This window comes from Neodiprion fabricii, chromosome 5 (assembly GCF_021155785.1).
Source record: "Neodiprion fabricii isolate iyNeoFabr1 chromosome 5, iyNeoFabr1.1, whole genome shotgun sequence".
NCBI lineage: Eukaryota > Metazoa > Arthropoda > Insecta > Hymenoptera > Diprionidae > Neodiprion > Neodiprion fabricii.
In genome coordinates, this window is record NC_060243.1 from 33,882,063 (window position 1) to 33,896,548 (window position 14,486).

General features: G+C 38.0%; 1 protein-coding gene across 17 annotated transcripts in view; it reads left to right on the forward strand.

Moving 5' to 3' along the window:
- The window catches only part of LOC124182522 (plasma membrane calcium-transporting ATPase 3), a 125,630-nt gene that overhangs the window by 57,261 nt on the left and 53,883 nt on the right, over nucleotides 1-14,486 (forward strand). For 13 of the 17 annotated variants that reach the window (XR_006870790.1, XR_006870791.1, XR_006870795.1 and 10 more), the window contains 6 exons: nucleotides 9,871-10,150; nucleotides 10,233-10,430; nucleotides 10,781-11,010; nucleotides 11,109-11,244; nucleotides 11,369-11,503; nucleotides 14,126-14,161. Coding sequence is in view for 10 of the 17 variants with exons in the window: in XM_046569923.1 (XP_046425879.1) it covers nucleotides 9,994-10,150; nucleotides 10,233-10,430; nucleotides 10,781-11,010; nucleotides 11,109-11,244; nucleotides 11,369-11,503; nucleotides 14,126-14,161 (892 nt within the window). In the remaining 7 variants the exon portion in view is untranslated. Of the gene's footprint in view, nucleotides 1-2,695; nucleotides 4,247-7,787; nucleotides 7,986-9,870; nucleotides 10,151-10,232; nucleotides 10,431-10,780; nucleotides 11,011-11,108; nucleotides 11,245-11,368; nucleotides 11,504-14,125; nucleotides 14,162-14,486 lie in introns of those variants that run through there. The other 4 variants (XM_046569926.1, XM_046569920.1, XM_046569916.1 and 1 more) reach the window with 3 other exon arrangements.

Genomic DNA, 14,486 nt, shown 5'->3' on the forward strand with positions numbered 1-14,486 from the left:
GCTTTAATCATACCGGTCTCCGTCAGCAGGCTATGCGGTTTTGGATTTCACAATGCGCGTTGTTTACGTCAAGCGTTGGATAGAATCCGTCTAATTTCGTCAACGTTATCTGAACTTTGTATCGCTCTGCTACAAGTTGACCTTTTTTTTAATGTTTAATTTACCGTTTTATCGCTGGTTATTATTACACATATATATACATATTTTTCATTATCTGCTAATATTTACTGTCGATTATATTCCAGCCGTTTTGTTTAGCTTGACCAATAACGAACGTTTTTCGATTCGGCGATCGCTTGTTAAAAAACCAGGCATTCTAATCAGCTATTACGCACTGATCATGACAATCGTGCAGCTTAAATTATATCAGAATACACAACCTGAAATTTAATAAGTATCATTAGAAATTCCATTCCCGTGTAGCAATGGTGATACATGAAAGAATTAATCCTGAATTGTTTTGCATTGGATGTCAAGTATTTTCAAATAATTCTCTGATTCAGATTCTCATGTCGATCTACTGTTTACTGTACCCTATACATCGCGAAACAGGAAGGACAAGTGAAATGAATACGTGCATTGACGCGTTACCGCAAAACCATTGCTACTCATTGCGGTCAGTTTATGCCGGTATGATAACTAATCTTGGCAACAGTTAGTCACACCAGACGTCATTATACAGGTTGACATACGTGGCAGTGACTGGTGATCTTTACATCCATATCGCTAAAGTTCGAAGTCGAAAATTTAGTGCAAAACTTACAAATTCTATCGATTATTTAACAAGACTTTTGCCGAAAACTTTGCTGACTTTTGTTCATTATCAATGTTTCCAATGGCAAGATATCGAAACACTGCAGGATTTTGGATTACAAATATTTTCGCCTTATCTGCTCGCCGAAATTTTTCAATATAATGACGATTCTTCTTCGAACCAATTTCATAAACTGGGATAAAACGACGTGGCTACGGTTCAAAATACACCTGGGTAGGGGTGAAAATATACAAAGTAGGAGGGCCACGATATCGAATTTTTGATGAAGCGAAGGTTGAATTTATAGTATTTAAAAATGAGGAAATTCATAATATCGAGAATCAAAAATATATAAAGTTCAGAATATAGAATACCGAAATGTAAAATCGTCAGAATTCGTCTCGATAATAATACAGATTCTATAATTTCTATATCTTCAATTTTCTATGGATTAGATTTTCGCGTCTTTGAAAATTCGATATTTTGTTACGTCTATCAATCGGCCATTTTAGTTTTTTACCCCCCACCGGTACACTGTTATCCGTCTGAAATAGTGCAGCGAGAGCGTGAAAAGACTTCACAACTGCGAGGAAATTCGACGAGAGAAACTATGTCGGGCCTCAAGGGTATATCTTATAGATAAGGGTTGTTGGAGCATTAGAATAAGTAAGCCGAGTGTAATCCATGCGTATAAGTCAGACCAAACTATAAAATGGGCTGCAATGACAAACCGGCATCATTATTTATATAGCAGCGAGGTATTTTTGCACTGCAAGAATCTACCTACGTCCAGGGCTGCAGCAATTCAAGATATTAATAATACAGGGTGCTTGAATTACCCCAGGAGGGTTGGACAATACCACCGTTACACGTAATGTATAACTATATACACGAATACCGACATAAGTAATAAATATCTATGATAGGGAATAGTGTTTACGGTATTTATCGAGAAGCAGAAAATAAGCACATCGGGATTGACTTTCAAGTATATTAGTTGTCACTTCGTTCGTTTGTTTATTCTTAACCTACCTATTTGAGGGCATAATAGCTGTGTTGATCGATTGGATAAATTTATAACAGCTTGTATCGTTTTCCGTTATCTGCAAAAAAAAATACCCGATATAAATTCGAAAAACAAAGCAAAAGAAATATTACATCCAATTATCAACCCGCACGCTTTATTCGTAAATAGTCCTCAGGTAAAAAATCCCCCTTCCATTCAAAATGTGTAACCGCGTCCTATCCAAGAATTATTGGTGACGGATATGACGCGACCGAGTCGTACAATATGACCCAGTGACGTAGCTTTTAGTAATCGATTTAGTGAACGCCGGCGTCGTCCCGTGAACTAAGCGTGGAGCGCTTGCGAGCTTCGGCCCGTCGGCCATCTTGGATTTATCTTGCGCGCCAACGGCGGCTCACGGACTCCAACGCAGCCGTACGTCGCGAAAAGCTGCGGGGAGAGGGATTTGGGTGGGAGGTGGGGCGGGAGGGGGGGAGAGAAAAACAAAAATAAGAATAACGCGAAGTAAAATAAAAAGTTGCAACGTGTGCGGAACCGGCGCCAAAGATAAATCCGGACAGCTCTGTGGGATGAAAAATGAAAATAGGATGCGGGTTTGAAAAAAATGGAAGGGAAGAAAAATTCCTGCCCGATTAATTCCTGCATCGGTCCGATCGCCATTTCCCCCGCCGCTGGACACCCCGTTTCTTCGTCTAATTTCTCCCGATCTCGGTTGCATCCTGCCGCTCAATTTTTTTTTTTTCCTTCCTTTTCTTACTCTTTTCCATCCCGCTCGGCTGTTCTACACTGTTCACGTAAACGTCGACGTACGCCCAGCGAGCCCAACAACGCGAGGCCATGGTCCGTGGATAAGTTGCGGTCGACGAATAGCGCTTGCGCAAAAAGCCCCGCGGCGTCCACTAGCGAACCCCCCGAAGCCAGTCCGAAAAAGTCATCGCTACGGAACACACTGTACATCGTGTCGTGTAAAAAGGAAAGAAAATACGAGGAAAGAGAAAAGGGAGAGAGAGAAAATCGTCGTACGGGGAAAAAAAAATTAATCTATCAAGGTTAAATAAAACGGTAAAGAAAATAAGTAGCAGAGGCAAAAAAAAAACCGTTTGCAAGAAAAACAAGCTTACTCTTCGGTATAATAATAATAATAAAATAATAATAACAATAGATAATAATAATAATCAAAAATAGTAATAATAATCAAAAATAGTAATAATAATAATCACCTGCATAACGGACCAAATCACGCATAAGCGCGGTTATCGTTTATCATGTTACAGTCTGTTTTTTTTTCTCAGCCATCGGGTTAATATTTAATATCGCGTAAACTGTCAGCCATCGTCTGCACTGTCCAGAATTCAACCCCGTGTCATCGTTTATAACGCTATCTGAAATTCACCGATTCTGCAAGCACGAAGCCCGTCTAGAATATTGCAACAATACTGTCTTCATGAAAAAAGGCATTAAGGAAAAAGCCGCGACAAATATTGAACCGAAAAGAGTTAGACGTAAAGAGGGACTCGCTAAGAGCTTTAACGACGAAGGGTGACAATTCGAAACTCAACCGACAATCGTGCAATATCTGGGGTTGCGCAAGCTACGACTCTGTCATCGTACGTCTGTGCAAGTTCTACCGCAAGCTTCGATCTTTCCAAGGCAGACGCCCTTAAATTATCGAATCTATCCTAGGCCGGAGGGTAAAAAAAGATCATCCAAGTTCACCAAAGGCCAAGCATATTGCATTATATATAAACACGCATTTCTCGACCGCGTGTACACACATGTATACATACACACGTATACATATACACAGTATAAAAACGATAAAAAGTGATACACAGTGAAGAGAAATAAGGTCATAAAATACAACAGCCGCATAGAGGATTGTGTGTACATACATGTAGCTAAATGAAAAAATGCTTTATACTCGACGACTCGTATAATATAATAAGTGAATAATCATCGACTGTTCGTGATTAAAGTACGGAACGGCGGTTAAAAAGAAAGTGTTCTTATAAATACGACTTATTCTTTAATTTTGTTGGTCACAATTAAACTTTTTTCGAAATAATAACATTAACAACAACAATAATAATAATTATATTGAAATACCGAGGCCTGAGAGGAGGCTCAATTTAGACGTGTTAATAAATAGCGAGAATAAATGTGTCGATCAAGGTATAAAACGGCTCGTACCAAACAGTAACATTCACCTCTGTACTCAAAAGCGGAGTTATTTTTAGTGGAGACTGTCGTATCGCGGGTTACAAGCAGAGTGCGTGCGTGCTCGATGAATCTGTGCATGTGACAACGGAGTAGCGAGACAGACGGAGAAAGAGAAAGAGAAATAGAAAGAGAGAACCGGAGAGCCTTCTGATTATCACCCAGTAGTTGCTCGTTACTGTGATACTCGGCTGACCGCTGGACGCACGATATACTCGATCTCCCTGCCGCCCTGCGTATAATCTATAGTAAGTAACACACCGTCTAGGTTATAGTTTCCGATTCAAAATTACCGAGTGCTTCGTTCATACGGTCGCCTCGTGATCCTGCGTCTAACTATTTATAACCCTACCCACCTAATCCATTTTTACCGACTTTTTTGATCATAGTAGAGAGGATAAGAGTAAAAAGATGGAGAACGAGGAGAAATAATCATTCTCTTCGTCGTATGTGAGTAAGTGATGTGAGCAACGAATTATCTTGTTTGTTTGTTGTTTTGTTTTCTTCTTCTACTTCGTCTTCTTCTTCTTTTCTCGTAGACAAGTGCTGTGCAGTAGACGAGATAATAGATAGACGTATGAATAGATAGATTTGTGGATAAATGGACAGGTGGCTGGGTAAAATGCAGATTGTGGAATAACGCGAATTATGTAACATCTCAAACTACGAGCGAGGTAGAGAGGCAAGCCTGGGCTGGCTTTTCGTTCGTCGAACATTATTTCGGGAGTGCCAGCCAACCAGCTCCGCGGACCAAAATTCTCCCGGACGGACAGACGCCTGGGGATTTCACTTCCATTCCCTTCCGCGACAAAACGTGTATTCATGCATGTTGGTATATACTTACATACTTGCGTATTTACGCTATGTCTTCAATACGCGTGAATCTCCTCTTTCAACTCTTATCGTCGTCACAATCGACGCGTTCGAATTTTACTGCACGCATTGCTCGCTATTCGACGAGATAATTATACGTATTACTTACGAATTACATTTAGCAACCGGTTACAGATTCGGGAATATTTTTTTGTCACAATCTCTTTTCGAGTAACGCTTTTTATTTCAATTATTTTCTTCGCCGATCTGTTACACGTATTTCCGAACTCTGTGTATGTGCATGGTATACGCACCCCGTGAATCAATGTGCGAATGATATTCACACCTGAGATTTATTAAATACTATGAAATACTTCTTCGATATTGAGTTGAAACTGATATGTACCTGGCAGCCGAAGACGTGCGATTTAAAAATATACTTTTAAAAATATATAGACGGAATTCCGACAAATACTGGCTTCAATCCCTGGCCTTTACTTGCTCTCCGTCATTTTTCATTCATTCGATAAACACCACACACATTCGTGTATGATCCATGTAATCGACATTGGACAAAGTGAAATTTTGGCCGAACTCACGTCCGTTATTCTGACATTATTGTCAGCTACAATTTACACTTACCAAATCGATATTTCCACGCAGCCATTCCATTTATACACCGGTTGATTGAATATCGACAATTATTCACCTTGGTTCGTCTACTTTTCTAATAATTCGAAAATATGTACCAGTATGTTTAGCAACTGAGTCAGGTTTTCGAATAACAATATTTCCATTCGCCCGACATAGTTCCGTGTACAAAATATGTTTTAATGCCAGTACGGCTAAAGAGTGAAGTATGAAATGAAAACTTCGCAATATGGAGAGCGAATATTGATGTATGCACAGATATTAGTAGCTTCTTTGGCATCTAGTTTAAATTGAATCAAGTTCGACTGAGGCTCTATGCCAAGGAGAAACCCTGCCTTTTAAAACTGGCTCATTTTCATTTCTCATAAACTGATACTCTACTTCTATTATTTTTGTCATTATCTCACGTAAGAATTTTGCAACGCATCTCGTATATTGCCGGTTTGACGACGCTTGTCAGATAGAAAACTTGTCTCGAAGTAATCAAAGGCTTAGATGATGAACAAAAGACGTTTACTCCTAAGTGCATAAGACCTGAACAAAAAGGTAATCCCAGTTCGCCGCCTCATACATCGTTGATCAATGCTCCAAATTGTATAGCCGTATTTCTTTTTTCAAACTCCTACATCATTCTTACACACGTCGTTTGAGGATGGATAAAAAGTACGCATTTAAAATATCCCGAGACTTCATTCCTCCGAACATGAAATATATTACACGTTCAGTTTTCACATTTTCATCTCTTAGTGTATGAATGTGTGCCTATCTATATTAAATATGCAGACATTTAGACCACTGTCGAGACCCCACGTGGTACCACGTGCTCTATAATTATTAGCTCGTCTCACCACAAACTTTGTGTTAACCCGAAATAAAGAATAAAACATGCCAGTGTGCCGAATCTAATGCCGTCGTCCCATATGCGGACCGATTACGTTGTACAGAACACCGCAAAACAGTACCAATAATTAAATAGGCTTTCAGGCTTCCTGTCTTCCCGTGTTTAACGTCACGATATTTATAACTCTTTCCCGATTACGAGGAAACTAGAAAATTTGCTGCCCCTTTGGCAGTTGAAGTAAAATAAAAAAAAAAACTTTTCATCCCGGTATACCTTGTTACAGCATTTGATATTGAAATGCAAGATAAGTTATACCGAGGTGCAAGTCAAGGTTGAATTCCAATCTTAAGATTATGAATGCAACGTTCTCAAATACTCGTATGAATATTTACTCGGTTGTATCTTATAACTGATATCTCAGTCGACAAAAAAGAACAATGTAATAATAATCGCACATGTACCGTAATTGACTTAAGTTAGGTAAGCGATAATCCTGTACAGAATATAACTTATTTAAATCCCATATAAAACAATTGCATGGTAATAAAATTCAAATTTCAAATTTAATTATACACCTTTGTCTCGCTAACAAACAATTAAATGAAACTTGTACTATTTATCTTGCCTCTCGTAATAGCTTCACACTCGTCTTTGCAGTTGGCTTCCTCGATTGACGTCAATGTTTACTGATGACCATAAATATGCCGCATAGCGTATTATACAGTAATCAGTTTTCGGCTCGTTATCAAGCCTCAGAGATAAGCTCATAATATCTTGAAATCTTCGGTCGCCAGACCCGAAGGCTGTTCAAATTTTCGAAGAGCCCGTTCGAAGCGGCGACGCGTGACACGCTGGTGGGGCGAGGCCTAGGCATGTCTACACGTTAAACATGACCGAGTCTAGCTCATCTCAAAGTTTCATACTCACTCACTCGACAGCTAGCCGGTGTTTCAATAGCGTCGTCGTCCTCGGGAGTGAGTGAGTGAGTGAGTGAGTGAGTGAGATAGATAGATACATAGATAGATGGATAGAGAGAGAAAGTGAGGTAGAGAACTAACTGGAAAAAGAAACAGTGCCGGGGTGAAGGAAGGAGCGAGCGTTGCTACATTCATTCATTTTATTTTCCCATATTTATCTACTACGGCCCGTATCGTGTACTACGATACATACAGAAAAAATTAGATTTTTTTCTCAAGCTTACACCTGTCGTGTATGCCATATTATACCTGTCTCTGTTTATTTAATCATTGCGATGCGTTTTAAAGTGATAAGTGATAATTCCTCGAACGCGACGTACCTTGATCGAACTGTGGAGGATGTTTGATTAATATTGCCGGTACAAGACTACTAGTTGACCAGTGAAACATCCTACATTCCGGTTGCCCGTTCACTTACATCTACACACGCTCGCATACTCCGTGCTTGGATTCTCCTTTCTCGGGGATTTCTTTTTTTTTTTTTTTTTATCTTCTTTCGTACGTGTTTACCTGACCGGTTTTTTTTTTTTTTTGGTACTATTGGTTTCCTTCTTTCGATTCGCGTGTTCTATGGACTAATTTTGCCGAGGAGTGTGAAATTCTGTGAAGAACAGTAGCACCACGCGGTCTGTGTTTTTAATCGTGGTTCATATTCACTATTGTGTACATACATTCGAAACCAGTGATTCTCGTTGCGATAGTCAGGTAAATTTTAATGCTCTCGTCGTATTTATCTTTCCTTGATTTCTTTCTTCCACCGATTCTACAAAAGTTATGATTAACAATTATAATATTAACGAAACCCCTTTCCTATGTACTATTTTCTGTGAGTAAATTTTTCCCTTCCTCTTAATTGAACAGTCATAACCTCTATTTGTGAGATATTAAATGTACCGTTATACGGCTTACGTCACTTCTATTTTATGTCATTCGCACATCGGGGCTCGTTCAGCGTCAGACGCGATTCTCTCATGTTTTATTTACTCGCGCGTTCAACACCGTCACTCATTCCCCAGCCTTCCATTTCACATCTCTTTTCCTTTACATTTACAACAGGCCTCTGACTCCTTTTGCTTTTCTGGCTCTTCTTTTCTGCATATTTTCTCTTCTTCACCTACCGTCGTCCCGTATCATTCTTTATTATTCATTCTTATCAAATCGTGAAGATCGGTGAAACATAACCTCCACCCATCTCGCGGACTCGCAGCACTCCGATCCAAGTTGAAGCATCAAGATTCCAGCGTACCATAAATTTGAATTTCGAACGTTTACGAATTATTATACCGAAGAATAGAATCTTTATTCTGTGTACCATACATTTTTCGAAATTTAACGTCCAAAATTGATAATTTGAATAAGTGAATGTTCTGAAGAATCGTATATATTCTGGAATAGACTTTTACATCTTGTACTTCAAGCAAAATTTTCGGAAAGAGATGAAATATACTTTTTCAACATAAAAGCGTCTGTTTGTATTTGAATGAATGCAACGGAAGACTTTTTTTTAAATGTTAGCTTTAATAGAAATGATGATACTCGTAATAATAATATAATATACCGTCTCGTGCAATGCGACTGCAGCGTTATCATTATTTGTCGAACAAATATTACAATTTGCCGTCTACCCAGTAAAAATGATTGCGTGTCTATCATATTTGTGTACGCGTTTCATTCTACCCTACTCGTCTGATTCACCGTGCTTAATCAATTATTATTGCTTCAAGTTTGCTATTTATAGATTTGGAAAGATTCCACAGTAACTGCATATATCGATTAAACTCAATAAAGAAATGTTCGACACTTTATTGCTTTAAATTTATTTGGAGATCAATTAGTACTCTCTTTCTAAAGATTGCCATACAACTTTTTTAACCACATACTTCAAATCGTTGAAAAATTCTACAGTAAAGATCGTTATTCCAAGGTTTTCAAAATTACTTGACTTTTTGTACGATCATATACCAAAATGCATTAACTTTTTGTTATATATACAATAGATTTTAATTCTCCATGAAAAAATGAGCAAACAGTCATTTTCATGTATGAAAGCGTGACGAATTTCTTGGCGAAAGAACCTATTCTTTTGGTACATATCTAACATTTGCACAAGAAATATCTCGCCAAGGTAAAATAACACTAGCGAAGCCTTGGGGCACGGAACGCTCTTCGATTAGTTAGCGAAACACAGTTTGCAGAGAAATGAAAAAATGAAAATTCATCACTACATAAATGTATTATCCATATTTATATTCAGCTTCCGTTGTTCAAGCAAATAATATGAAGAAATAAGTTTTCAAAGACAAAAGTCCTGACAAACAGTGCAGATTTGTCATTTCTTTTATACGTGCGTAACTTTTACCTTCATTTGAACATGCATGAATCATCTCAAAACTTGCAGATACAGACTAAACCCTGAAAGTACACCATCATTAGCATCGCTTAACGAGTAGAGCTGTAAATAAATATTTGAAAAGTGAATCAGTGCTAAAATATACAATTATGCATCTTGAGACATATATCGATGGCGCTGTCGCTTGAAAATATTTGATTAGGCACTGGACTTATCTATGTATCTCTCTTGTTTGCACAGATTTTGGACCTCCAGTTACTTGGAGGCTACGCAAGTAGCGACAACGAAGCAATAGCAGGAGTGGGTCAGCTTTGGGTAACTACCCAGCTGTTGGCGTGAGCCAACCAGATCAGCGAAGCAAAAATGGCGACGATAGATGGGCGGCCGGCCCAGTATGGGGTGACTCTGAAACAGCTCCGGGAGCTCATGGAGCACCGGGGTCCAGAGAGCATTGCAAAAGTCAACGCCCTTGGCGGTGTTCAGGAAATATGCAAAAAGTTGTACACCTCCCCTAGCGAAGGTGATTTTTCCACATATATTTGTTTTTACGAGGTTTTCTCGAGCATCGAAACGTTACTAATATTTTTTATCAACTCCATCAGGACTCAGCGGATCCGTAGCAGACATGCAACACAGACAGGACACGTTTGGTTCTAACATGATACCTCCAAAACCAGCAAAAACGTTTATGCAATTAGTCTGGGAGGCGTTACAGGATGTAACACTTATTATTCTAGAAATAGCGGCATTGGTGTCGCTCGGTCTTAGTTTTTACCAGCCCACTGACGACGAAGCCATCGGTAAGATTTCGTTTCGTATTACCAATTTCTAACTTTTTCAATTTCTAACTCATTCTTATCAGGACAGTATATCTGAGACCTGTAGCATTGTAGAAAATGGTAATTGCGTCATTTGTAAACTATTCCAATATTCATCGATACCATCACGAATGTTCAGAATTAGCCAATCCAGTTTTCCTTTAACTCGTTCTAATCTACATCGCTGCGTTGAGGAAAGATTGCGTACGCTGTGCATCCGATTAAATACCATTTACTATAATCACAGATCAAAATTTGTCAAATTATCATCACATGTTCGAGAATCTAGGATACGATTAGTTTGTTTGTTTTTATTTTCACTCGTTTCACAGGGCCAAAAGTTGATGATGCAGAAGGGCAACATGGATGGATTGAGGGTTTGGCAATCCTGATTTCCGTTATTGTAGTCGTATTCGTAACAGCTTTCAACGACTATAGCAAGGAAAGACAATTTCGAGGTCTCCAGAGTCGAATAGAAGGCGAACACAAGTTCTCTGTCATTCGACAAGGGGAAGTCAAGCAAATATCTGTATCGGACATTGTCGTTGGTGACATATGTCAGGTAAATGATGTTTGGATCTACAATGCGCGCATTGTTTTTTTTTTTTTTTTCTTCACAAAACCACTCGATCTTATCTCACAATTTCAATTGTTCTACAGGTAAAATACGGAGATTTACTTCCAGCTGATGGTATCCTGATACAAAGTAACGACGTTAAAGTAGACGAGTCAAGTTTAACAGGAGAATCAGATCATGTGAAGAAGGGGGAATCGTTCGATCCTATGATGCTGTCAGGTAATTGAAAAAACACGATTGAATTTTATAGTGGTTGATACTTGCGTTGCTTATTCGTTTCTAAACACCAAGTTTGAACGATTTTGAACAACGATAAAAAAAAATTATTGATACATTTATTTAGGTACCCACGTCATGGAGGGATCTGGTAAAATGTTGGTAACCGCAGTCGGTGTGAACTCCCAGGCTGGTATAATTTTCACTCTGTTAGGAGCAGCAGTTAACCAGCAAGAGCAGGAGATCAAACAGATGAAAAAAGGTGCGTATTTGTCATTCGTATCGCAGGGGATCAACACTATCAGGTTTGCCTACAATACCCAGAGGTGTTCCGCCTGTTACTCCGTTGATGAACGCGATATTCCATCCATCGATCAGAGATGAAGACCTATCGATATGTATGTTGTAAAATAACGGAGTAACAGGTTCCGTTACTTTTGTGGCATGTCCATTATCAGATTCTCGGTGAACAGAAACCGGAAGACGACTCTCGACTAGAAATAGGGAACACAAAAAAAAAAAAATGGATTAGCATGGTTTTTAAGTTTGATGTGGTCTGATGTGATGAAAGAAATTGTTTATTAAAAAAAAAAAAAAAAAAAAAAAAAAAATAGACGAAAAACAATCCACACAAAATTTTCGTACAAAAATACAATAGACGTTATACTTTTGTACACCGTGTTTTTCCCTTGGCATGAATTTGCTACGTTTTCAGAGTGGGTTTAATTAACGTCTACTAATTACGTTTAAAATCTGAAAAACCATAGGAAAAGTGTAACATACGATTCTATTTCAAATCGAATGTAAGGTAAAAAGATACAGAAGAGAGATACGCGTTTATTGTTCATCTCTGTCTTGAGTAATTGATTCTCGACGCATCGAAATTATCCACCTCGGTATTATTATGCATCTTGCTCTGTCCCACTTGCCCTTGTCCTCGTACGTTACATATTATACCTAATTGTGATTTATATTCAATAGGTATTTCACAAATATCTGTGGTGATTCTCTGTTTCCCCCCTGTGCCTGAATTGAATCGTTTACACTCTTTTCTTCTTCTTCTCTTTCATTTCTTTCCCTTGAATACTTTGCCGATTCGAATTGTTCCAAATTTCTTCTATACTTTATCATTCAGCGTTACCATGCATGAAGGGAAAGTAAATAAACGAGTGAAAATGAAGACGAAATTGTAAACGGTTCAAATTTTTCGTCCATTATACAATATATGTATGTAGTTGACCCGTTTGATCGTCAATCCCCTGTCTATTTCTTCGCCGTCAGTCCACTCCGGAAGGTTTGAATCAATATTTACGCGAATGTTTGAAATGTGCCGATGATAGTTGGTGCTAAATTCTACTTTGCATACAAACGCTAATGTTGCACTATTCATAAATACCAATGAATTATTTATTCTTTTCTTATCGGAACGAATAATTACATTTGACAGGCCATTCGAATATTCAGTCACGCTGTTTTTTACCATTTTACACCCTCCTAAGGTGGAGGACCCCATATCACATGACGTCACGCAATTTTTTGTACCCCCCTCTTGGCATGATATGATGTATTCCGTTCTACCATTTACAATTTGTTAACCCCTTCAGTCAGACATTTTTCAACACAACATTCCGGCCTGAATTTTATTACTCGGAAGATTTTCGGGGTCGCTGATCGCGAATCTCAAGTCAGAATTCGATAATTTCTAAATCCAACATGGTGGACCCAATACGGCGGATGTAAAATCGAAAAAACTTATTTGGGGTTATACGAAGTAACAACGATTATTTTAAGTTGTAAATAAACTCTGATAAGGTTAAGAGGACATGAAAATTGTTGAGGTGGGACGCTGAGCATCCCACTGTGACTGAAAGGGTTAATATGACTGAAAATGTTAATTGTCCGATCCAAAAACGGATAAATATGCATAAAAAAAAGCGTGACATGACGCTGCGAGTGTATTCCTCCATCCTTCGTTAGAGGTCGTCACAGTGAAGCCCCCCCCCGATGGGCGAAATATATCGATATATCAAAACCTCGATATTTTTTCCTAAAATAATATTATTCGATATTTTTAATCTCAGTATCAATTTAAGTATCAAATTTGATATATTTTGATTTAACGCAGCTCAGTATCCAATTTCAAGCGTTGCGTATTTATATTGGATGGAATATATAAAACAAGAGTTTTTCTCCCTGACTCAGAGAGTTTATTCCTACCTCCCCCCCCCCCCCCCCCCCCCCCCAGAACGTTACGTAATATTTGAATGGCTGTACAGAAAATAATGAAAAATAGCTGTTTTTCTCGCTACTTACTCGTCTATTTTCCGTATATATTCATAAACCTTCCAGGGTGTTGATAATCTTTCAAAACATCAAGTTATATAATAATAAATATACACGCAGGGTGTTTTATCGGTATTACCATAATCCGCTTTTACAAATATCGTAACTGTGAAATTTTCGTATTTTCTGGCACTTGTTATTTGTGAATCTTTTTTTTATATTTTCTTTATAAGCAAAAGCTGTGAATTTTCACCGGCTAAGTAATTAAAATATCACAGTTTGAACGAGCAGTTTCCTTTCTTTTTATTTTTTCTCAATGTTTATTCTCCGTTGTGTCTCTCCAGACACAAACAGTGAACGTAGTAATATTTTTCAGAAACACTCCGCGGTATATTGTAAATATACAATAAAAAAAAAAAAACTAATGATGAATAAACGGGCAAAATAACAACACTCAATGTGATTAAAAATACGAATCAATAAAATAAAAAAAAACAAACAAAATTGTCCTCATTCCAATTCTACTTACTCATTTGGTATGATAAACCTTTACCACAAAGATTGCTAATGAATTTTGTTTTGCATGGGTTTTTTTATCTAGAAGCTAAAAAGCAGCGGAAGAAGAAGTCTGCACCAGGTGATTAAAATCAAATAATATACTTTCTTCTAAAGAAATATTTTATTAAAAAATTTCGTACATGCAATCAACTATTAACTCTCATGCTATTCAGACTCTAATAACTTTACTACACGTGGTATCTTTTTCAATATCTCAGGTATCTCACACTTTTTCTCTGTTGATGTACGATGCATACACATATAAATGTATGAACACGAGGCGTCCCATTCAATCAGTCAACTGTGATAACGCGGGAAATGATAGATTCGGGAGAATAATATGAAGCAAAAAATACTTGGATCAAGTTATTTTACTGTATTGGTATATTCAAATGAAAACAATA